This window comes from Bos grunniens, chromosome 9, assembly GCF_055505025.1.
Source record: "Bos grunniens cultivar Pamir isolate PY7600 chromosome 9, Bosgru_T2T1.0, whole genome shotgun sequence".
Lineage (NCBI taxonomy): Eukaryota > Metazoa > Chordata > Mammalia > Artiodactyla > Bovidae > Bos > Bos grunniens.
Window position 1 is genome coordinate 74,935,571 of NC_141173.1, and position 26,669 is coordinate 74,962,239.

The 26,669-nt window shown below is 37.1% G+C and overlaps 1 protein-coding gene across 2 annotated transcripts in view; it reads left to right on the forward strand.

Annotated features, from left to right (window-relative positions):
• The window catches only part of PDE7B (phosphodiesterase 7B), a 352,307-nt gene that overhangs the window by 96,051 nt on the left and 229,587 nt on the right, over positions 1-26,669 (forward strand). Inside the window, exon 2 of one of the 2 annotated variants that reach the window (XM_086317988.1) lies at positions 8,487-8,547. In XM_086317988.1, the coding sequence (XP_086174114.1) occupies positions 8,487-8,547 (61 nt within the window). Of the gene's footprint in view, positions 1-8,465; positions 8,548-26,669 lie in introns of those variants that run through there. The other variant, XM_086317989.1, reaches the window with a different exon arrangement.

Here is a 26,669-nt window from a genome sequence, read left to right on the forward strand (position 1 = left end):
TAATAACTTAAAAAATTACCCTTGGGCTGAAACCAAGTTTTCCAAGTTTGGGTTCATAATAAGTAGTTTTTAAACATTTAAAAATAGGGATGTGTAATAAAATGCTGAGAGACTCTCTGGAGATCACTGCTCCTGGCACCTCTCTAATAGAAAGCATACGCATTGAGCGAACATTTGACTGAAGAAGAAAACAAAGCTGTTAAAAGCTGGTAGGCTCATTTTCCAATAGCAATAGCATTAATATGTTTCAAGTCACTGCTAACCATAGCTAATTAGAGGTTTATGAGGGATGGCCCTTCCCGACAGGTCACCTCAGGTTAGGCAGCCCACAGATTTGCTGTTGGCTGTTGGCAACAATGGATTTATGAAGAATTTCTGCTCAGCTCAAGGTGATTATCTTTCTTTTTCTTTTCTGCTGCTGGTGTGTCTCTTATTTTGACTGGCTGAGGTTGGGTTGGACGATGAGGCCCTGATTCCAAGACAGAGCCAGGTTGTTGCTGGAGATCTGCACTGACAGATTGTTGAAAACTTATTAGTCTGACGTTTTAACAGCCTGCAATGAGATGGAAATCTGCTCTTTCACTGGAAAAACTTAGAAAGGAAAACATGAGCTTGAGCCGAAATCAGCCCCAGGTCCAAATCTGCCATCCTCTGGCACAAAGGGCTGCACAGTGTTGAGAGATGAAGGCCTGGCTATGCCACCCACAGGGTAGGAGGGACTCGGCCACTGTGAGATTGGAGCCTCTGAAAAGGCACCTCTGGGCGCCAGGGAAATGATAATGGGCTCAATTCTAGGTGCTAATGGCTCCAGCAGTAGCAGAAGTCGGCCTCACAGGAGGTTTCAGCTGGGTGGTTAGGGGTTGTTCCTTTGGCCATCACCATCTTGTGTGATGATCCAAGAAAAAGGAATAAGAAACACCTCGGGCTTGGTTCCTTGTCTGAGGTAGAAATGGACAGAAAGATTGCAGCCAATACCATTAGAGAGAGATTTGGTACCACTGTATTGTAATTATTTGTCACACTGTTAAAAGAATTCACTGAGCATCCTAGACTTGCTATCCCAGTCCATTAAAAAAAAAAAAAAAATGGCCATGCAATGTGGCATGTAGGATTCAAGACTTTAGTTCCCCAACCAGGGATCAAACCCATGCCTCCTGCAGTAGAAACACAGAGTCTTAACCACTGGACTTCCAGGAAATTCTTGAAATGTGTTTGTGTGTGTGTGTGTGCATATAAACTCTGCCACTTTGATTAAACCCTCTACCCTGACGCACCACAACATTGCTCCCATCCTGGGCAGCTGCCAAAGAATTCTAACAGGATTTCTGGACTTTGCACAGGCAGCTGTCTCTACCAGGAGAGGTCCTCTCTTTTGCCAGCCAACTCTTTCCTGTGGTCATCTCGTTTTGGAAGCCTTCTGGTAGCCCCAAACAGTGTTGGGTGTCCACCTTTGAGGATGCTCATAGCATTTTATGTTCTAACTTCAAACCAGACTTTAAAATTCCTGGGGATAGGATCTAGCCTAAACCTCATTTGATTTTTTCAGCCACCTTCAATACAGTGCTTGCATAGAGCAGGCACTTGATAATGGTGTCTTTTTGAATATTCACTCATTCATTCACTCATTTGATAGACCGTATAAGGGAGTCTCAAGCTTCCAGGCCATGTTAGAGTTTAAGGAATGCAGTCCCTTAACAGAACCCATGTTTTTATGATCTGCAGATCTAAGCCATATTCTCTCCAGGCTGATTTTCTAGGAGTCTGGCTTTAATTAGTGTCATTCAGTTCTTTGTTAGGGGAAAATGTGAGATGGGAAATGACCCAGATGTTTCAAGATGTCTTTTCAGTGTCAAGTTGCCCCTTCATCACCCCCTTTGCAGCTCCACATCAGATGGCTGTGTCTAATCACAGCACTTACTGGTGAGTATATATAAGTATCCAGAAAAAAAATCCCCCACCCCATGCTACCCCCAGATAATCCCAAATCTCAAGTATATCCCGCAGAATTGCAGTAAAGAATTATTTCTTCATTTGATTACCATCAGGAGTGCCATGATGCATTAGTCATCGTGCAAGATGTGCAAGGGATGATCAAAGAGAGCAAATGCATCAGCATACAGGCATTTGCCTTATTTACTAGAAACCTCACTAGAGAAATTCTTGTATTGGATGGCCAACTTGCAGAATCCAAGAGCTTAAAGATGCGGCGAGGGTAGAATGAAGGCAGCGTGTGCTAAGGATGCGCCTCCTCCAGGTTGCCTCTGCTGCCTCTGGGAACGAATGAGATGGACTTCCCTTTCCACCATGCTTAGCTCTTCTTCAGATCAAGAAATTTAGCTTCTTTTTTATTATATTTTTTTCTTAAAATAGATCTAATCATATGTCAGAGGTTCTTTTCGCTTTGTTTTGTTGAGTGATTTATCAAGTACAGTCGTGGAGATGTTGGGTTTTTTTGCATCTGCAGTAGCATCCAATATCCAGTCACTAGCTCCATAGGTGTCAAGAGGCAGTTGTGCCCAGAGCTGTCTAATCCCTGGATCGCTGCCAAGGTGATGTGACCTTGGACCAGAAATTCCAGTGATGCCCTCTGTTTCTCCAGTTTCCCAGTTGTGGCCCACCATTAGTTCCTCTCATGAGTCAATTTCACATTTTTCTCTGAGTCATTCCCGGAGGACCAGCCTGTAGCCTGCTCCTCCAATGATTTTATATGCACCTAGAACTGAACTGAACTGAATTCCCTTTAATAATTTCTTTTCTGCTTAAGAAAAGTTATAATGGTGGAAGGAAATAATCAAATAATCACAACTATTAATTATTTGCTGATAACAGTTATCATTACCTGCTTGTGGAAAACAGCTACTGCCTCAGCTAATACAGGGGAAAACCAATAAGCAAAAAAATTTCTGTCTTGGGTTTTATTTGTTTGCTAATGTTTCCACCTATCCAAAAATATCAATATACCTGACCTGAAAAGACTAGTTGCTGCAAGCCTGCTGAGAGACTAAACACAGGCAGACCTCAGAGATATTGTAGGTTCGGTTCCAGACTACCGCAATAAACTGAATATTACCATAAAGCAAGTCAAATGATTTTTTTGGTTTCCCAGTGCAAATGAAAGTTATGTTTGCACTATAATATCACTTATTGTGTGCAATAACATTATGTCTTTAGAAGCAATGTACACGCCTTAATTTTAAAATGCTTTATTGTAAAAAATGCTAACCGTCATCTAAACCTTCAGTGAGTTGTAATCTTTATGCTGGTGGAGGGTTTGAAATATTTTGAGAATTACTGTCATGTGACTCAGAGACACAAAGGGAGCAAACACTGTTGGGAGATGGCATCAGTAGACTTGCTTGACACAGGGTTAACACAAATCTTCAATTTGTGAAAAACAAATGAAGCAGTACACAGTAAAATGAGTTATGCCTGCACGGTCAAGTGCTAGCAAATATTCAGAAAAAAACAGGATGAAATTTTATGTGAAGCAAAAAAAAAAGTATTTACTGGTTTAAGAAAGTTCGAAGTGCTGCCAATTGAACAATGTGTAAACTTTTCACTGTCTTTAATTTTCTTACTTCCTCTGAGTATAACATGCTACTATTCTGGAGAAAGAAATGGCAACTCACTCCAATATTCTTGTCTGGAAAACCCCGTGGACAGAGGAGCTTGGTGGGCTACAGTCCATGGGATCGCAAAGAGTTGGGCATGACTTAGCAACTGAACAACATGTTACTATTATAAATATTTGAATATTATTTTCACTTCAGATATAACATCCCCTTAAGAAAACAGGATTGCTGAGTATTTAAATGTGATTTTTAAAAATTGTACTTAATATTCATTTTTTTCACAACTAACTTTATGATAAAAGTAATGAAAAAATACAGTCCACTTAAGAGAAATATACTTTATTGTACATTTTACTAGAACACATAATTAAGCTAATGAAAATTAAATATTTTTAATATAAATTTTTACTGTAATAGAATAGATGCCATACTTTATAACATCCATCTTGCTCTTCCTAAGCAAAAGGTAAATTTTAGATTTAATGTGGAAGATTCTTAGTAAATAAAATTAGCAACTAACTTGTAAACTATTCTGACTTTTGAAATTAGAAGTATTTCTTTGTTTTTAATCTTAAATAATAACAGGGGCATTATACTAGAATTTAATGGGTGAGTTCAATTTATTAAGTCCTATTTTCATATTATAATCTCATATACAGTAATTTAAATTGGTACATTCTGGTTCATAATAAATTAAAAGCTAAACTTGTAATGATATGATGTAGATAATACCACCCTATTTTACAGATGAGAGAGCAAGTTTAGCTTTCTTTAGCAAGTTTAGAACGAAATAATCCATTATGGTATAGTAAGTACGTGCATGCAACAACAGGATTTGAACTCGGGTCTGTCTAATCCAAGGCCTATATAGGTGGCAACTGTTGCAAACATCAGTGGCTAACGAATGAGAGAAGGACGCGTAAACAGACCTGGCATCTTGGCCAAGACAATAAGGAAGCCTGTAGCAGCCTGTATTTGGGAATCTGGTCAAGCATTAGGGAAGCCATCAGCTTTCATTCTCTCACTCATGGAGGGGGGAATATTCTGTAGTGAGTGGTACTCTCTGTGCCTCTATTTTCTCCACTCTTGAAAGAGTATAATCAGAGTACAAGATGGTAGATGTATAGATAGCACTTAGAACAATGCTTAGCCCACAGTATGGGCTAAAGAAATTTTAGCTAGTTTACAAATATTTGTTAAGGGTCTGGTATGTATAAGGCATCAGGATTATAATAATGAGGCATGTTAAAAACCCTGACAATGAAACTGGTTTGATTCTTTGCAGTCTATGAAGACAACAGGCATTACACACCTGAGTTCATGTGTAGCATAGACTTTGTGCTGTGGAGGAGAGCATGTGACAAGAGACTCTCTCTGTTGCTAGAAGGGCTCCAGATGGGGACTTAGTAACTATGCCCTGTTATTTAGCAGGGCTTGCTGGGAGTGATGGACACAAGCAAGGCAAGCTGGTCTCATTATTTTAGGCACAGGAGACAAAACAAAGATGGAGATCTTTTGGAGAGATGAGATTCTGAGAATAAGGTAGAAGCTTGGGGATCAGAAGTGGATTAAAGTCAGGGTCATTCAGCAGCAAGGAGCTGAGCTGGGGAGTCCCCGAATGCATGACCAGGTAGAGCAGCAAGAGGGGAGGGCTGCAGCCCAGAGACTCCAAGAAGGCACGGAACCTTCCCTCAGAGCAGATCCTGTGCCTTAGCCCAATTAATTTCTTAAACTAGGCCTCACCCTGGTTGCACAGCAAGCAGGAACTTGGCAGCAAAGGCCCTGCAAACAGTGGCATCAATAAGAAAAATTGCTGGAAAAAATCTGGTTTCTTTCAAATCCTGAGAACTGAGAGCAGTCAGATTCCCTTTGGTGCATTGCTTTAAAATCGGGTGCCAACACTGGGTAACTTTACAAAGCAGGGCAATTAAAACACTAGTTAGAGGTGCCTCAGCCATCTCCCAGATAGCCAGGGAGATAATGACAATGAAGAGGACTGCCTTGGGGTCACTGGACTGGCTGCCATGCCAATTCTTGCTGCTTGGTCATTAGCTTATGTGGTCAGTGAACCCAGGCAGGCCATGGCTTTTAAGGAATGCAGGTTTCATGGGAGTTTCAGAAACTTCTCTTGGATTTGTTCATGTCCAAGAAAGGAAGCAAGTCCTCCACCCACACGCACACCAACCTGCAACTTGAGGGGTAGACCTATGGCTGCCCTTGGACTTGGGTACCCACCATCTTCTGCAAACCCCTGCAGTTAAGGAAGGAAAACTCTTCCATCCTAGCACATGTGTGGGCTTCGTTCTTAACAAAATGTAAGGGATCACTCCAGTGTTACTTCCCTGTAAGATCTAGAATATGGATTGATAGAACTTCCTAGCACTTTGTTTCACCAAGGAGCTGAAAACAGTTTAGAAACCTCTGATCTTTCAATTAAAAATAATCATTAACTCTTTCAGGGCATAAAAAATACCCGTTTGAAAAGCAAGTAACGCAAGAAGTGGATCCTAGCAGTTTGAAAGGATATAACCTCTGCCAAAACACAAACCAAACAGCAACAGACAGTTGGGTCAGACTCCACGGATCGTTAACCCTCACATTTGCTCTTTGATCAGACTTTGTGGCATGTATTAGCATCCCCATGTTATTTACAGAGAAATGAAGCCTGAAGAGATTGCATAGTATGATAAATATTACATGACATTTAGTTCAGCAGAGTAAAGCAGGGGAAAAGCCACATACTTTCCGTTCAGTATTCAGTGCCCTCTGCGAACCTTCACATGTGCCGGGTCTTCCTCTTTCCGCAGTCCACCCAAACTAGCCAGCAGCTTGCTTCCTTTTCACGGTCTTGAGCCAACTGTCCATCTCTGTGCACGATGTAGGTCATCTCAGAAAATGGGTTGATTTGAATGTAACTGGGTCATGCTATTCCTCTCAACCTGTGCCTCTGTGTACCAGGAGGTTTTGTCATTAGATGTAAAGGTAAATTCTCAGATCTGGGAGTTGTTTTCTTCAGAAATTACTTTGCCTTATGATGTTTTAAGTGTAGGTACAATAAATATTGACGGGAGTGGAATTAACCAAATTGTGAACAGTGAAAGAGAGAGGAAAATAGACTAAAGTAAATGTTCTCAGTCTTCCTAAGGACAATGAAATAAATGGTGAAAACAAGTATAGTCTGGTACTAAATGACCTCCATAAGCCCATGGGAGACAGCAGAGAAGCAGTACGTGAAGGGCCATTTTTATAATCAGAGTGTTGCAAATGGGGGAAATTCTTACTTATTTTGAAATATTTCAAGCGTAGGAAACAGAATAATTTCAGAAACAAATCATTATAGAAAAAGTTGATAACCCCTGTATGCCCTCCAATATTTCATAACTCTGTGTATTTATCCCCTACCCTAAATCTGATATTTTTTTTCTTTGCCTGTTTTTATGCTTCTTCTGTAAATTAATATATTCATAAACAATGTGTTATTTTTAGATATTTTCAACTTCATAAAAAATGGAGATAGTGTTTTACCTAACATACTTTTACATGGTTTAAACATTATATATATTTATATGATTTAAAACTTACATATATTCTATATGATTTGAACATTATATATTATATAATTTGAATATATTATACAATTTGTATATTATGTATTCATAGGTATATATTATATATTTAATATGTTTTTACAGTAATGTAACCCTAATTCATTTTCATTTTTAACTGCCATGTAGCATTCCAATATATGAATAACATTTATCTGTTTTGTAGCTGAATATTAAAGTTTCACTAGTTATCAATTTAGAAGATGACTTGCTGTATCATAGTCTATACACATTTTAAGTCAGTAAGAATGAAATCCAGTCATTAATAAGTAGAAATTTAGTAAAGATTTTGCCAATTTTTCTCCAAAATGATTCCATCATTTTATACTAAAACTCACAGTATATGAGAATATCCATTTTTCTACATTTTTTTACAATTGTTTCTGCCAAATTTCTAAGTCTTCCCATATCTTTGCATTCAAAATAGGCATCTTTATTTTTATCTTTAATTTGCTGGTTCCTGATTATTATTGTGGTGGAATATATTTTCTCTATTTAATGACCATTCAGATTTCCTCTTCCATGAATTGGCTATTTCCTCTACTACACAGGCTAACAGGCTCTTTTATCCTTTTTCCATTTTCCTTTGGATTATTTGTTATTTTCTTATTGATTTGGAGGATTTATTTACATGTTTGGGTGCCAACTATTAGCCAACCACATTCATAAATGTGGTCTAAAGTAACTGACTGCATCTCTGGAGTTTGTCTTGCACAAAAATTTTAACAAGCATGTTGGAACTGAGATGTAGATAAGAAAGTTGATATTTCTATGGGTTGATGCTTCTAGAAAAGCATTATGAATGCCACTTTTTCATCATTTCTTTATTTGAACAGAGAGTTCAGAGTCTGCAAGTTCAGAGAGCTAAGTGTATACCACTGAGGTTTGTGTTTGAAAATATCTGCTTGATTGCAGAGTAGGTAGCTTAGAATAATTTCAGTGCTGAAGAAGGACCAATTTTGAGAGTGAATGATTAACCTCAGATTATTAGATTGAATAAACTGTGTATCTTCTATTGAAATAGAAACTGTTGGACACTGAGTGCTCTGGCTGTGACCCCTCAGAGGAGCACACAGAGTCAGCTCCAGGCAGGGGCATGAGGCACGCAGGAAAAGACTATTCCCAATTTACCTCTGAAGCATTTTACTACCAGGAAAGTCTCTGCTCATGACAAGTGCCTGGATTCAGGTATCTAAAGAAAACATGAAGAATAGAATAATGTTATGGTGATGTCAGGTGACATGGACACGTTGCCTTGGGAATCCTAAAAGGAAATCTTAAAATAATGATGGCTTTCTTTCTATTTCAGAGGTGTGGTGAAATCTTGTTTGAAAACCCTGATCAGAATGTCAAATGTGTTTGCATGCTAGGTAAGAAGCTTTCTCATTTTAAATCTGTTAAGCATGTTGATGTCATGTGGGTTTACTGTTGTTCTGTTGCCTTACTGATTGTCTCTTGTTCATATTGCAGAGGGTAATTGGCTCTTTTATAGGTTTATAGACTACTATAACACATTTATATGTGGAACACTTGATGATAAAGAAAGAGTTTGATTGTAATAACTCAGTAATTCAGGAACCATGCTTTTGAGCCTTTCAAAATTTTTCTTGGATCATCAGCATAATATCGGGTGCCTTGTATTCAGGCAACTGGAATGTAAATGTAAGAAGAATCACATTGTAAATCCTAGACTAGAGATGGTATACTAGATAAGTAAACTGTTTACACCACAGCACAAAGTCCTTACTTACAATGCCTGAGAGAAATATACATTTGAACTAAAATGAAGTCAGCACAACAGTTAGTCATATTGCATTAGTAATAAAAATCACAGCCTCATAATGAATAATTTGTTTTTGTGGGATGATATATCATCAATACCTTTCACAAACTCTTTAATATACTATATTCTGTTAAAAATGAAGTTGATATTATTTTCCTCATTTTATAGATTAGAAAACTAGGTCAGAGAATATAAGTGATGCACTTAATCTCAAAGTGAGAAATCTAAATCATGATATAAAAATTTTTTAATTGTAAAATTTTAGGTCTAGTATTTAGATCTTATTTGAGCCTCTAAACTATGTCACTGGGGTAGAAAATGGCAACTCACTCCAGTATTCCTGCCTGGGAAATTCCATGGACAGAGGAGTCTGGTGGGCTACAGTCCGTGGGGTCACGAAAGAGTCAGACACAACAACAAAACAAGAACAACATGGCCATAGAGTAACATATCCACTGGAAAATGAACATTTTACTGGAAGTAGCACAGCTCCATAAATCCATGTCAAATATCCAGTAGTCCTTTTTCTTAACCACAAAAATGCTTCACAATGCTAATAATGGGTACAAATGAGAGAGAGATGGAAGTAGAAAAAATTCCTTTGTCCAGCTATATGTCCCAACTTTGGATTTTGAGGAAATCATTTTATCACCATATCATATTTATTTATCAACTAACTCACTTAATTTTCACAATAACAGGATGAATTATTCCTGTTATAATCCTCATTTTACTGAAAGAAAATTGAAGCAGATCATAACTAAAATGTTGATTATAGCTTCTACATGACCTACTAACTTGAATCAGTTTGAACTCATGATAACTTTAAATGCATGAGTCCACCACTTATTTTGATTGAATTTCTCCTTGTACTTCCTCCCCTGTGTGTTGTTTGACTAGTTTATAGCTATGAAAAGGACAAAATAGACTATCCACTACTGCCTATAGATTAATTTCAATTAAAGCCAATCATCTTTCCATCTCTTCTAGATAATATGGTATGATTTATATCCCTAACAAGAAGATATTCTTGGCCACCAAATGCATTCCCCCAAGGAATGTGCCAAATTCCACAAAATCCCAAGATCAGAAGAATATTTACATAAATCAGCTCTATATTGCTGCCACTGTCATAAGAATTTTAATTGAGTACTTAAATATGTGACAGGTAAAGTCCATCCTAAGCATCTTATTTAATTACATCATTTATTTAAGTAAATTAGGCCATGGCTTCTCTTTCAAAACATAGATATCTTTGACAATGGCAGTGTATTATTAAGCTTTTAGGTTTCATTAGTTAATTATATTTCTATTAACTAAATAATATAAAGGAACTATGATATTGGAAGTTTTTATTAGTTTAAGGACATGGAATAATTAAAGATGGAATAGGAAGAACAATTATACATTTTGCCTTTAAAGTAGATGGTAAATATTTATTGAATTTTGAAGATATTACTATGTCTTACTCTGATAAATAAAATAATGCCCTCCAAAAGATTACCTCTCAAAAGACTTAGACTTTTTTCCTGCTTATCTTTTTAAGAGGATAGCTGCAAAATTTAATTAAAACATTTAAAAAATCCTTTGAAATCTTAGATGAAAGAGAATATCAAAATTAAATTATTATGGATATCAATACAGGTGGATCAACCCTCCAATGGTGTGTTCACCTGAAGCAGAAGGGCTATCATTTCACAGCAATACCATGCAAGATAATGAAAAAAGAAGTTGAATAATTTATTCCTTTAAAAGAAACAAGAGAAACTCACAGTGTGAACATGTAACTCACCAAAACTGAGGCCACATCTTGTATATTATCGAGAAAGGGCATCTATATAACTCAACAATAACAAGAAAGCTCCACTTTTCCACCGTCTGAGGTCTTAATTCATTTGTTGCTTCCTTTGAGAGGAATCTGTGACCAGCCCTTATGGTTTCTTGAAGCATTTCTTGAGAAAACTTTTTATCCTCAACAATAAAGGATAGAAGTTTCTGCTATTTAAAGGGACTATTAAGTTTTGTGTTTCTAAGTCATGAATGCGGTTTCTGTTTTTGCAAGTCATGTTATAACCTTTTTATGAACAAATTAAAATTTTGAAACAAGAAAATCAAATCAGTAAAGCTTGTATTTTCAAAACTTCACCCCTGATCATCATACCTCCCTAGTATTGAGATTCCTAATGGAGGCCAACCTGAGACATTCACAGCTTTAAATTGTCAGGTTCTTGGCTCACCCACTCTAAGGTCCCTGCTATGCCCACTCACACAGCAGGTTTGGAGCTCCTGCCTGGACCCCAGCTGTGCTCTGGTTTCAGCACGTTTGAGATGGAATAGGGAAGGATGTCACTAGTCAGGCACACCGTTTGCAGTTTTCTTCTGTCCCACTGCTACGTCCCCAGATCATTTAGAAAATACCATTTTTATGCTTTCTGTTGTTTACCTCACAAGCCAACCTCATCAAGCTCACACTTTGGGGTCATTAAGTTCAATGAAGTATAAGTGTAAAATTCACTTGAAGTTACTGAAATTCTGAGTTCAAAACAATTTTAAATGAAAGCAAATCCATATTGTCATGTATGGGTCTTAGGTTTCTATGTTCAGGGGAATAGTTTGTGCTGGATATGAAGGTAAATAGTAAAGATGTACTGCAGAGGTGGCTATAGAGTACTTACTATATACTCCTTTTTACCAGTATTTGCACTTTTATTACAAATAGTAGCAAATTATTACTGCAAATAATTTGGTTTTCCCAAAAGATTGTATCAATTAACCCTTTTCCAGTTTTATATAGGTTCTCTTTAACTTTTTTGTTCTGAAAATCTTGGCTTTTATTTTCAAGTACATAATAGCCAATTTTATTTTTTAATTAATTTTTATTGGAGTATAGTTGTGTTAGTATATCTTGTGTTATTTTCTACTGTATAGTAAAATGATTCTGTCACGGGGACAAGTGTGGACCCTGTTAAGCACCAAATGGTTATAAATGTTGCTTTCTTCTTTCCTTCACCCTTAAGGAGTTTGAAATTTCAAACTCCCATCCCCCTCCTTCTTAAAAAATTTAGTCATAAGATTTCTCTCAAGTTCAGATAGACCTCAAAGTTTATACAACTATATCAAAGAATATACACTATATCAGTCGTGTCCGACTCTTTGCAACCCCATGGACTGTAGCCTATCAGGCTCCTCCATCCATGGGATTTTCCAGGCAAGAGTGCTGGAGTAGATTACCATTTCCTTCTCCGGTGGATCTTCACGACCCAGGAATCGAACCTGGGTCTCCCTCATTGCAGGCAGATGCTTTACCGTTTGAGCCACCAGTGAAGCTATGTATTACACTAAGCTATACTTACAGTATATAGTAAGTACTTTAAATATGGGTAATGAACTGATGTTAAAGGCAGAAGGAAGTGGGAGAGAAATGATCTCTCATTGCACAATTAATGCATGAAGTATGGCCAGTTCCGCAAAAGATTTTATTTTTCAAAGTATAATGAAAACATTAATTACAAAGAACCAAGAAGAAACTACATAAAATGATCAATGTTGATTCACTTCTTAGTTCATTTGCTAACTTCTTTCTGGGAAATGCTAAATGCTGGAGGGGGAAAGTTTCTCAAAAGAGTTCCCAATCAGACTTGGTGCCTCTTCTTTCCCTTATAATTTTACAATTTGAATTTTCAGTGGCTCTGCTTTTGTTTCATGTGTGATTCCTTTCATGTTAATTGGTGTCATATCATTTTCATAGAAGTATGTATTTTCTTACCTGCCATGGCTTAGAAAGGGATGTTCATATTGTCATGTTTCTGGTTGAAATCTTTTATTAAATTGTTTCAAGTGATCATCAGTTTTCAAAGCAACAGAATACCATAAAATCAATATTTTGCTAACATTCAACATGAGCACAGGGAGACTTGCTTTCTGGTCCTACTTCTGAAAAATTACCTGGGTACTCTCAGAACTTGCTTCATCTTTTAGACTATAATTTATAGTTTTTCTGCCAAGTAGCAATAAAAATATCTGTTCCTTCCAGCCCAGAGGTTGTCCTGGTGATGCAGAATGTGATGTTCTGTGAGGAGACATTGCCTGCTATAATGCTCTAGTTATGGCATATGCATTAATAAATTAACAAATAAATAATAAACAACTGAAAATAAGCAAGTTGATGATGAACAATAATATAGTAATAAATAGTAAATTATTTATTGATGACATGAACAGTGTTTAGAAAAGCAATTGAAAAGATAAACCATTATGTGAGGGCAATTTTTTAAAATATTAAATACAGTCTTCAAAATTGTGTTGTGCCTCAAAGGCATCATCTACTATTTATTCAGCAGATATTTACTGAGCATCTGCTATATGCGAGGACTGTGCTAGGCACTGGGGATGCAAAGGCCAGTGAAGCACAGAGGGTTTCCAGTCCAGGCAGAGACTCAAGTCCCAAACCACAAAATATGCAATGCTAGCTTGAGAGTGACAAGTGATACAAAAGGAATTTCAGAAGATGAAGAGAGTGCATGCAACTGGCATATGATGACACATAGACTGAGCTATGCAAAGGCCAAGAAAGAGGCAGCGTTCTAGGTGGATACATGACCATATTTAAAAGCCTAGATACAGGAAAGTTGAGGAGTGAAGAAGGAAGGACGTGTTTCAGGCCACAAGGAGTGTGAAAGGATAAATTAGGAAGGAATTTGAGGCTTTACTGTAGACAGTTTGACTGTTAGCATCCACTCTAAAAAGGACAGAAATACCAAATGATAGAGCATCATGGTCTCTTTTGTTTAGTTGGTTAGAGAGTATTTTTTAACTTTGATAGAGAGTATTATAGAATATTCTATATCTAGCTTCTATTGGGCAGTATTGATAGAGCTTTTCACCAAATACTTGTGAAATTAAATCATTTTAACCTTATGTGATGAAAGTGAAAGAGGAGAGTGAAAAAGTTGGCTTAAAATCAACATTCAGAAAACTTAAGATCATGGCATCCGGTTCCATCACTTCATGGCAAATAGATGGGGAAACAACAGAAACAGTGCAGAATTTACTTTGGGGGCCTCCAAAATCACTGCAAATGGTGACTGCACGAAATTAAAAGACGCTTGCTCCTTGGAAGAAAAGCTATGACCAACTTAGACAACATACTAAAAAACAGAGACATTACTTTACCAACAGGCTTCCCTTGTGGCTCAGCTGGTAAAGAGTCCATGGGGTTGCAAAGAGTCGGATGCAACTGAGTGACTTCACTTTCACTTTAGCAACAAAGGTCTATCTAGTCAAAGCTATGATTTTTCCAGTAGTCAAGTATGGAACGGTAAGTAATAATAACAACATTATAATGTACCATATTAGGTTTGTTAAGGATCAAATAGCATAATAAATATTAAAGCATTCAGTAAACTGTTAGAGGTTCTAGAAATATAAATGTTATTTATTAGTACCAATAGCTAAAATGTTCTAAGTGCTTTCATTTCATTTAATGTTAGTAGTGTTCTTTATGCAGACCGACAGCTTTGGCATGTTTTCTGTTTCAGTTTGCTTCAAGTAAATAGATATTTTCAAGAACATGTTTGTAATCTAGAAATAAGTGCATCATCTTCATAGGTTATTAAAGAAAGATTAGTGTAAAGACTATTTTATTTGTACTTAACTTTGTAGAACTGAAGATCTATATTCAAAGACAGAAGTTTTCAAGTTATTTAACTGTGATTTACCAAGATTAAAAACTTTGGGAATTTGAATTAATTTTTACTTATACTTATGAAGCAGTTCATTCTTATTGTGGGAGCACATCATCTCACTCCTCTTATATGCATATGCTTCCCTGGTGGCTCAGTTGGTAAAAATCTGCCTGTAGTACAGGAGACGCAGGTTCGATCCCTGGGTAGGGAAACACCCCTGGAAAAGAAAATGGCAACCCACTCTAGTAGTTTTGCCTAGGAAATCTCATGGACAGAAGAGCCTGGTGGGTTACAGTCATGGGGTCACAAAAATTGGGCACAACTTAGCAGCTAAACCACTACCATGTCCAAGGATGATAGTTTCTAACTCTTAGAAGATAAAAAATTGAAACTTGGACATTCCCAAGGAATGGTAAAGAAGGCATTCTCCTCATCACTCACCCAGGGCCCTGGTTTGCTTTATTTTTCAATGTGCCTGTCATCAAATGACATGTTTTATGTTTCTTTGTTTATCATTCTCTCCCAGCCTCATGGTACCACCCATCCTTATAAACAGAATGTAAATGCAAATATCATGAAAGCAAGGAATTAGTTTATCTACTGCTAAGTGTCCAGCATCTGGAACAGTGTCCAGCCACCTAGCCCCTCATTAGAGCTTAATATTTGCTGAATGGATACCTGCCGATGCATTTGTCGAAATAACATAATCATCTATAAAGTGTAGGCCAGATGTGTCAAATGCTGATGGGTATGGCATTTAAAACCATGTGCTAACTCAGCCAAAGAATGGGTCAGCTCTTAAGCAAACTAAGTGGCAGTTCCCCAAGCATATTGCTCTGGGTTAGAGGATGTAAAGTGCATAGTTCTCCACAAATAGGCAATTAGAACCTACCTATAAGAATAGGTAATTATCAGATATTTCTTGAGCATTACGCTATGCCCAGTCCTCTGCTAGGATTCCTGTGAAAGCTGATGTAATAATGCATCTCTAGGTAGAATCCCTGTCACCACCATTTGTCCAGAGACAATGTCATTTCTGTCTTGACCCAAAAATAATGTTGGGCTTTTTATTGGAAGAAATACAGCTTTTAATAGTATTCCACTCTAAATATTTTTTTATAGATTATATACTTTTTTAGAGATTTTTTTTTTTGGCTGTACTGGGTCTTCATTGCTATGCAGGCTTTTCTCTAGTTGTGATGAATAGGAGCTTCTCTTCCTTGTGGTGGTAAGTATATGTCTACTAATGTGTATCAATTATAAACATTCACAAATATGGAAGTTATCAAAGAATGAGACAAACTAATTTATATTATAAAAAAAATAATTTTAGATAAAATAAATATTTGCTCCAATTATATCTTTGAGCTATAACATTTTGTCATATCTAAATGCCAAAAGATATTTTTATCAACTTCCCAAAAGATTAGTCCCGATGAGATAGCTAACTGCAGGTAAAAAAAGCACAGTTTCCATAAGCCCAAAGCTTGCACACTGACAGATCAATGCAAGTTTTCAACTTTTGTGAGGCTAACTTGGACACTATCAAAAAGTAATTACGGATTTTTTTGCTCCAAAAATCTTAAAGGCATCTAAACGTAGGTTATATACAGTAATAAGCAAATGCAAAGAATTTGTTTTTGCCGACTTTTGGGTAGTCAATCATGTATGAGTTTAATACTTTTGGTTTGCAGCCAAAATTTAAAACTTTTTATGACTTGCAACTTAATGAGATAGTTAACATTACGATATCTTATATATCATCATTTTTATCTTTAACTAAATTCTGGACTCTGAAGTTTCTAATTCTATGTAACACAGTAGAAAATTTATTTCTGAAAGAGGTTGTCACATTTCTAAGTATAAGAAAATAATACCAGAAACGCTAACAGAGTGTAGAACTTGATAAGATTGGGGAACATCAGTATTTTCATATTTCAGTGATCAGATCAGATCAGATCAGATCAGTCGCTCAGTCATGTCCGACTCTTTGCAACCCCATGAATCGCAGCACGCCAGGCCTCCCTGTCCATCACCAACTCCCAGAGTTCACTCAGACTCACGTCCATCGAGTCAGTGATGCCATCCTCATAAACTAAAAATCTGAAGGTTTTTGCATTATGTGTAGTAAGAGTATGAAAAATTTCCCATACCAAGCTTCCTCCTAAAATTATATTGCAGAAATTCAAGAAGTACTTGAATTGTATTCTGCCGGACTACAAAATGCAGAGTGGGTTATAAAGACAAAACCGATGAAACTACGTAAGTCATTTGCCAAATATTAGGATTGAAGCTGGCAAGAAGTAAGGATGCTTACTGGGGCTTCCTAGGAGGTGCAGTGGTGAAGAATCCACCTGCCAATGCAAGAGATGCAAGAGACATAGGTTTAATCTCTGGGTCAGGATAGGAAATGGCAACCCACTCCAGTATTCTTACCTGGAGAATCCTATGGACAGATGAACCTGGAAGGCTATATATAGTCCATGGAGTCACAGAGAGTTGGACACAACTGAGCACATGTTCAGGCAGTAAAGTGCATATTAAGCAAAATTTGTTGGGGTCTGAAAAGGTAGCACAGTTTCAAGGGTAGACCTTGAGACCATAAGGCTGCAGCTGGCATTTGCTAGCAAATATAGTTTTGAGAACAGCTAGTAAGGCAATGGCACCCCACTCCAGTACTCTTGCCTGGAAAATCCCATGGACGGAGGAGCCTGGTAGGCTGCAGTCCATGGGGTCGCTAAGAGTCAGACACGACTGAGCGACTTCGCTTTCCCTTTTCACTTTCATGCATTGGAGGAGGAAATGGCAACCCACTCCAGTGTTCTTGCCTGGAGAATCCCAGGGACGGGGGAGCCTGGTGGGCTGCCGTCTATGGGGTCGCACAGAGTCGGACACGACTGAAGTGACTTAGCATAGCATAGTAATGTCCTTGAGTGTGATACAGTTCAGAATATTCAGCTCTCAGTGATACAAGAATGTGTCTGAAACCACACCCACCGTGGCCACCTACTTCCATTTTGGATGCCTGAATCACAGTTACTCCATTTCGATTTTTAAATGCTTTCTTTTCTTTAATGGTTCAAACAAATAGGCCACAAACAAGCTGTTTTGGTTAGCTCAAAGTTCAAGGTGAATTATGTATAAGCCAGAATGACTTCCTCATACCTCAATATGTGAAAATTTCTTCCATCAATACAAACTTCCAGTTATGAGATTAATAAGTCACAGTGTTCTATCGTTTAGCATAGTGAGTATGGTTAATAAAGCTACTATATATACTTGAAATTTCCTAAGACAGGAGATCTTGTATTCTTACCACAAAACAAAAACGGTAACTTTGTCAGGTGATGGATGTGCTAATTAATGTCACTGTAGTAACCATTTCACACAGACTCAGACAAAACTGAACACACACACATATATTAAAACATCAGGTTGCAAACCTTTTAAAGATTATATTGTGCAACCTAAATGCATACATTTTAAAGCCTTACCTCAGTAGAGCTGGAAAATGTTTTAAAAACCATAAAATTATATTGCAGTGTCAAGAAAATGCATTTGAATATTTTGTCTTCTTTTAGAAAATCTAATACTTGGAAAACAGAGTTGAACATTTTGGAAGTACATATTGAATTCAAAAGTACATTTTCCACATTTCTCAGGAAAAGTTTAACATCTTATTTCCAAATTACTACTTTCTTTATAGAACAGGTTTGTTAATAATTAGTTCCACCAGGCAGTCATCAGGAAAAGTACCTTACTTTATCTGTTATTTTACTTTTTGTATGAGACTTCTTTCATGGATCATGTTTACAAGATGATCGATAATGAAATGCGAGGATGGTTTTGGGCAACAGTATATGAATGAATATGATCATGTTGTGGGTAGTCTAGGAGACATTCCTAGACATTTGGAACTTGGTCATCCCAGAGCCTAAAGCAAATCTGTATTTGAAGATTACTTTTTTTGTATATTGCTTTCATAGTAATTTAAGGCTGAAAGTAGCTTTGAGAGTCAAGTAGGAGAAGGAGCCAGTAATTTCTCTCAACCTAGTCCTCCGTCTGGACTCCTGAAGTTCAGGGTCAGGTCTCAAACTTGTAACTACACAGAGTTGTATGAAATTTTAAGCCATTACAATAAGTAAAGGATTTTTCCCTGTAGCAATTATACTGTTAGAAATGGAGCAGTATCTGATTTACTTTTTTTTGAAAAGAAACAGTTTGAGTGTCAATTTTCTTTGCATTCTTATAGGAAAAACTTATTGGAAGATTCATTTCAAATGTGAGCGTCTTTAAAAAAGCAACTTTTCAATTAATTTAGCATTGGTAAATGGAAACTAATCTGTGTACATGTGTCCAAGCTTATATATATCAATAGCTTGCTATTCCTCAACAGTTGAAATATGTAGTTAGTATATTGACTAGCACTTCTAGTTCCTCTGCTATTAGTTTATTTAGCTATTGATTTATTTAGGTAGAAAGTTCTTTTCTTACATTTTTATTGAAGGTTAGCTTAAATTCTGATAAATATCCAGTTCTTAGATGTACACTTCATTCTTACAAAGTTAACACATCCATGTAAAACCACACAGATCAATGTAGACAGCTTCCCTGGTACCACCTCCCGGATATTACCTCCCAGAGATCCAGACTCACTGACTTCCATCACCATCCCCTAACTTTGAAATTTTTAAAAATAGAATCAGATAGTGTATTCTTTTTTTCATCAGCTTCTTTAATTCAGCACTGTCTGTAAGATTCATCCATTCTGCTGCATAGCTGTAGTTCATTCCTTTTCTGTTTCTTTTGCTATAGAGTAGAGGTCAGCAAATAACAACCTATGGGCTAAGATTGGCCCGTCACTTGTTTGTATATAAAGTTTTAGTAGAATACGGCCATGCCCTTTCATTTATATATTGTCTAAGGCCATTTCTACACTGCCTTGGTAGAGTTGAATAGTTGTGTTAGCCAGCATATGATTTCCAAAGCCTAACATATTACAGAAAAAGATTTCTGAGCACTGCTATAGAATGTTCCAGAGCATGTGTATGTGCATGTGAATATTAATTCTAGAGGTAATGAACACTTGGCTATCCCTAGTTTTAGACTATTATAAATATTAATAATACAGCTGTGAATATTCTTGTGCACAAAATTACACATTTTCTGTTGAGTACTTACCCTGGAATTGCAACTGGTGGGTCATAAGGTGTGTATATGTTCAACTTTAACTGATTTTGTCAAATAGTTTTCCATAGTGACTGTACCAATTTACTTCCCACCAGCTGTGTATGAAAGTCCCAGAAATAATTTAACACGTGATAATTATCATTAAGTACAAGTTGGAATGCATAATTCATCATTCAACTCAATACAAACAACATTTCATGTAACAGACTTTAATGACGATCACAATACATTTATGTAAATAAATCATCCAATTCATAATAGTAGTAATAAAGCAGGTATATTTTATTTTTTCATTTTCAATAAACATACATGAGTTGATGGAGTTTGTTGCATAAAACAAATTTATAGTTATTCTTTGTTGAACACTTAGAATTAAATGTCCCACAAGTGATCCTAGGAAATGCCTCCCCACCCACAGTGGAACCATAAACAAAACCCCAGTTCATAAATTCTCTTTTCTGTTGAGATAATTAATTTCCATTTCTTATTTTACTAAAATAATACACATCTATCTTTTTTATAGATCTGAAGTTATATTAAGTTATAAAATAAAAGTTATGATATGAAAATTATAGTTAAGGCTTCTAATTGTGAAAAATCAACAGGCTAGCCCCTCACTATGAAATCATACAGCATAGTGATTCTAAACTTAACCCTCATATGTTGTTTCTGTGGGTTTGCTCACACTTGCTTTAGGAATGAAGCAAAAAGCATTTTCATTTTGCTCTTTTTAGCAGTTTCCTTCAGTATGAAGCATGTCCAGGTGATGATAGGAAGGTCACCATTGCTCAATATCAGAACTGAGTCAAATGAAAGAATTATAATTTCCCTATACTCAAGAAACACTTTTGGCTGCCTGGATAATGGGATCATAGATGATTTTTATTTCCTTCCTTTTGTCTCTTTATGTTTTCCAAGTGTTCAACAAAGACTACACACTCATTTTGCAATCAAAGAGACTTTAGGTAGTTTTCTGGTTTCTGAGGATACAAAGATTTTTGTAGTTGTTTGCTCTACTAAACCCTACACCTGACAAGTGTCAAAATTTGAACACTTACTCTGGTGGTAAACTAGTTGTAAATGGAGGGGTATTTTCAACAGAAGCTGTGCCTTGGGATAACCAACTGCTACACTACTCTGATTGCTACTTCTTGGAGATAAGTTGGGTTTTTGTTGAACTCTCTCACAGAGTCACCTTCCCTCAAATGAATGGACTTTCTGAGATCGGCCATTCCCTTTGCAGAATACATGTTACATCTGTGCCTTGTGTCATAGGTAAAAAGTGCCACCCATTGACACACAGCCCATGAAACAGCACTGACGTTGCAAAACGATAGGAAAGTCAAGTAACTGAGGCTTGTGGTTCCATGGCAAATGAAGCTTTCCAGAACAAGCGCTAAGAGCCTGTCGCACCAGGGATGGGAGAGGGCTTGTTAACAATGTAGAACAAAACGCTGTGGAACTTCCTTGGGTTCTCAGAATTGTTAGATGTAGTACACACACAGACACGCATGCGTGCATGAACACACATACACACTCAACCTGCCTCCTCCCCAGAGACCCCATCAAGGTGGTACAAGAGGTTTTTCAATTATTTCAAGAGACTGCAGCTTTCATTAGACTAAAAGACAACTGCTCATTTCCAAGTTCAAGATCTCTATTTTGTTCCTTTCTTCTCAACTGGGACCCAAAAAGCACAAGGTTTTAATCTAAGAGAATAAAGGTATATAAGCAGTTGTTTTGCACAACCAGTTAGTTTACTTTCAGTATTTGAAGAAAAGAAAAGGATAAATGTTTAATAGCTCTAAGTGTCCTAAAGTGTCTCAAATAAAGGAAGATTCTGCTAATGTAAAACCATATAAAGAGCTACACATATACTGTGTTTTGCCAAATATAAAAGATTGCATATGTGTGTGTAGGGGAAAATTTAGCAGTAGGAAAAAAATTTAACTTTACTTGATTCATCATATTTTCCTGCATTTTACAGCTCTCCTACCATCTACATACATTACTTTTATTAATATTTTTAATCTTTTGCAAACTTCCCTGGTGTTTCAGGGGTTAAGATTCCATGCTTCCGCTGCATGGGGTGCAAGTCCAATCCCTGGTTGGAAGTGTATGTATGTCTGTGTGTCTGTGATGCATGTATTACTCTTATAATAGAAAAACCATAAACATGAAAAAGGACCTTAGGCAGTGAAGCTACGTTGTGTGATCCTATAATGGTAGATACATGTCATTACAAATTTGTCCAAACCCAGAATGTGCATCACCAAGAGTGAATGTAATGTAAAATTGGAACTTTGGGTGATAATGATGTGTCAGTGTAGGTTCATTGATTGTAACAAATGTACCCCTCCAGTAGGGGATATCGATTATGGTGGGAGCTATGTATATCTGGGTCAGGGGGTGATTCTGGTAACTATAAACAGCTAAAAAAGGATAAAAAGGTGTGGGGGGAAGGCTGAAAGCAGTGTGTTATTGTGCTTTGGTGAGCTCTGCAGAGGTTCTGAGAGGCTGTCCAGGGGGACTTTGGTATCAAACTTCCCTGAGAACTTAGAGACAAGTGAGCATTTGTTCAGGCTCTATCATTTAGTTTATTGTTTTATCACAGGAAAATTAAAAATGTGTTGTGACCCCTTTAGCAATGTCTTTGTTTTTTAAATAACAAGATTATTTTCTGGGTTCATTTTTAAAGTAAACCATCCACTGGAAGGAAATTCAGTGACTTCCCTAAAAATCCACAGCTTCTGAATCTTATCCATACCCATTGTCCTTACATAGAGCAGAGTTAAATAGTACTACTATACTAAGATTTCTAATGTCTGCTTATACACTAATGATTAGAGAAAGAGAAATTGTGTGGCATTTTGCTTGTAATATGAGCCTGGTTAATCCAGAATTTATAACGCATAATATTCTATAACTACATGATTTGCTAATGTGATTTGCCCAATAAAAATGGATATTGAGTCTTATAAGTCTGTATACGCTTCTACACATTAGAAAAACAGCAGAGAATAAAACAAACAAAATTCCTACCCTAACAGAACTTAGATTCTAGTGGGATATGACGGTGGGGGGAAGGAGTGGTAATTAATACAAATCTTATACTTTTAATTTTATATTTTAATTTTGTACATCTTCATTGTAAAGATCTTGTACATCTTCATTTTAAAGAGGACAATGGAAGAAATTCTACTGAGGAAGAAATCAGGCAGGGTGCCTACAAGGATGGGGCAAAGATGGAGGAGGTAGAGGCAGTGGTACAGATTTTAACCAGAACTGCCAAAGCTTTCCCTGAGAAGTGGGCATTGCCAGGCCCTGCAGAAGAGTACCCTGAAGCAGCCCAAGGAGCAGAGGGAGAAGAGTGTGCAGAGGCCCAGGGATGTGGAGGAGGAGCTGAGAGGTCCTGGAGACAGATCCTATGTGTCATTGTGAGGCCTCTGGATTTGCTGAAGATGAGGAACCAACAGAAATGTTTGTGCACTGGTGTCACATGAGTGGACTTCCATTTTAAAATACTGGATTTTTTTTTTTTATAACATGTTAAAAAAGATAACAAAGTAAGGAAAGAGTGCTTGCATCATAGTTTTAGAGAAGTATATTCTCACTGGACTGAAATAGGTACTTGTAAGAATGTATTTAGGAAAATAACAGTGAACAGATTTAACACTACATGTTCCAAATAATTGAAAGGATTCATGTTTATCTAACTTATCAGTAGAAAACTCAACTAGAGGAAGTATCACTTTAAAGTGGTTAGGATTTAGAAAGAAAAGGTGATTGGCAATCTCATCTCTAGAAAATTTTCCCTTCTTAGGGGAATTCTTTATTTGAGTTGTCTTTAGAGTGGCTTTTTTAATGGAAGGGGCTATCTCTGTGTTTCCTTCTTAGACTCTTTACTTTCCAAAATAGTAGGTTGGAATCACAGCTAATGGTCTGCTCAGGAAACCAGTTTTACTAAAAACTAAAGGAAACGGAAACCTCTCCTTTTTCAATTATCTTTAAAAGTAAGTGCTTGCAAGTATGAACAGAGTTAAGCATGACCTGAGAGTCATGGCAAAGAACGGACACACTGGATTCTTGGAAAGTGATGCACCCACCAGCCGCATCGTGCCATTGACCTAGACTAGTATGTGAACGGCGCCCCCTGGAGTTGCAACGTGGGCCCTGAGAAGGATGAAATAAGTTGTTACAGTCTTGTTGGCTCCTCTGAAGCCCACTTTGTCTGAAAGCCATGGACTGACGCCAGTGTTTTCTTTGACTTATTCAGTTAGAAATGAATATACCAGTATTTCTCTGCTCCCATTCACTTTAATTTTACCTCAAAAGAAAAAATGTGTGAGAATTTCTTTAGAAAAAACAGTATAGAATTTATAACATAACTCAGAGAAAGAGTCCCAAAACATATACAATTTCCCATGCCATTTACAGTGATAACTGAGCATCTACTGTAATCCTAGAACTAAGCTTGGTAGTAGAGATAGGAAGAAATAGTAGGTCCCCATCCCCTAACCTTCTTATTTTCTAACATTATACCATCCTACTCTTCAGCTTTATAAGCGAAAGGCTATAGTAGCAGAGAATGGGACATGATTGGTCCCTTCTCTGTAGTGGTATTTTTCTTTAAAATGTGTGTACACATACACACATTAGTCCAAGATCTCATCCCCTTAGAGTTGTTTCATTCTAATCCTGGTGAAGCACTGATGGGCCCAGAAAACTCTAATAAATACGTTTGATTGAGAGTCCAGAGACTTAATTCCATGTCCTTCCTCTTCCTCTAATACTATGTCACAATCTCTTTCGATCTCAAATTCTTTGTCCTTCAAATGTTCCCAACAAAGTCCCCTAACTAATGCCTACTTTGTTTATGAGTTTGCAGATAAAGTGGTAGGCAGTAAAGCACATGGGAAAAACACTGTCTAGACCAACGTAAGGTCACTTTTTAAAAACTATTCTTTGGGAGTTCAGAGGCTAAGACTCCATGCTCCCTGTGCAGGGAGCCCAAATTCCATCCCTGGTCAGAGAACTAGATCCCACATTCTGCAACTAAGAGTTTGCAAGTAAAAGATCCCACATGCCACAACTAAGACCCAGTTGCAGCCAAATAAATAATAAAGTAAATAAATATTTTTAAAAAAAAACTGTGGTAGTCAAGCAAACCAGCCTTTGCTTTAACTTGCCTTCAGTGAAAGATAACTAATTGAACAGACTTGCCATCACCAATATTTCAACTGTTGAAAAAGCTGAGACAATGATCTGAAGGAAACAGTATTGAAACCTGTGACCTGGGATCAGAAGTAACAACTTTTCTACTATCAGGCACCACTAGCAGACTTGGCCAGCGAATATCCCTGGAGTAAATTTCCTGATGAGCTTTATAGGGTTTATGTCCACATTTGTCCGTTTTAAAAACCACCAATACTGAATGTGTATTAAATTAGATGGTTTGGCTTATCTTTATTTCCAAAAATACATACTGACCATGTAGGAAAGTTTTTGGCAGAATGAACAGTGGGATAAAGAGGTGGCAATAAGACGTCAGGGGAGGAAGGCCATAAATGATAGCAAAAGGAAGCCGAGGCACGGAGGTTGGACCTGAAGACCCACTGAGACTGCAAATCTCCAAGCTAAAGTAGCTGCGAAAAAAAGAAAGTCAGTGACTCTTGAGGAAATACTCTGTTCAGAAGACTTGGCAAGAATACTGTGGCTTTTGAAGAAAGGCCTGCTTTCAACCACACTGAAGCAGATTTAAATTCATTTTGAGACAAATGACTCAAGAACTTCAATTTAAAATGGACTTTTCATACACATCATATACACATATTAAAATATATATTTTTTCTAGGGACAGCTATAAAGAGAAGCTTCTAACCAGAAGCTAGGAAGTTCTAGGAAGAACTAACCAGAGCTCACTGGTACTTAACTGTATTTCAGGATCTTCCTTGGCTCATTAAGAGCAAAGAGGTCTCATAGATAAAAAGATAAGGTCACTAGTTTATAAGCAAAGCTTGAAATGTTGCTCCATCTGTACTGAGTATACTGCCAATATTTTATAGTAAGATCAGAGTTTTAAAAGTTTCTTAGATTTCAAAAACTTCAAGTTCAGAAGTTCTAGCCAGTAACAGCTATACAATAAAATAACTATAAAGCCTATATTATTTCATGTTTTGGAAAGTTTAGTGAAGCTGCCAGTTGTATCACTCTCAGCCATTCTTAATGTACTATATAATGGAAAATAACCCATGGCTATTCCAGTGAGAAAGGAGGGGAGATGGGATGAAAGGGAAGAAAAATAACCCAAGTGGGAAAATTATGAAGAGTGAATTTATAAAATACTATGCTATAGTCAACAGTAGCCTGAGTGTTTACTAGAGAAAATAATTAACTCAGTAACAAAAAATGACCTATCTTGTACCAAAAGTCCAGATATTTATTGTTTTAGCAAATGTTTATTTACTACCTACTATGCACCAACTGTTCTCTGCACAGGAGGAAATAGCCATGAGTAAAGTAAACCTAAACAGCACATTAAAAAGCAGAGACATCACTTTGCCAACAAAGTTCCATATAGTCAAAGCTATGGTTTTCCCAGTAGACATGTATGGATCTAAGAGCTGGACCATAAAGAAGGCTGAGTGCCGAAGAATTGATGCTTTCTAATTGTGGTGCTGGGGAAGACTCTTGAGAGTCCCTTGGACTACAAGGAGATCAAACCAGTCAATCCTAAAGGCACCGTTGTCTTTAGATGGGGTTGTCTCTAAGAAGGCATTCCAGGTAGAGAGGGGGAGCCAGAAAAGCCTGGGGATAGCAAGGCCAGGTCTGGAAC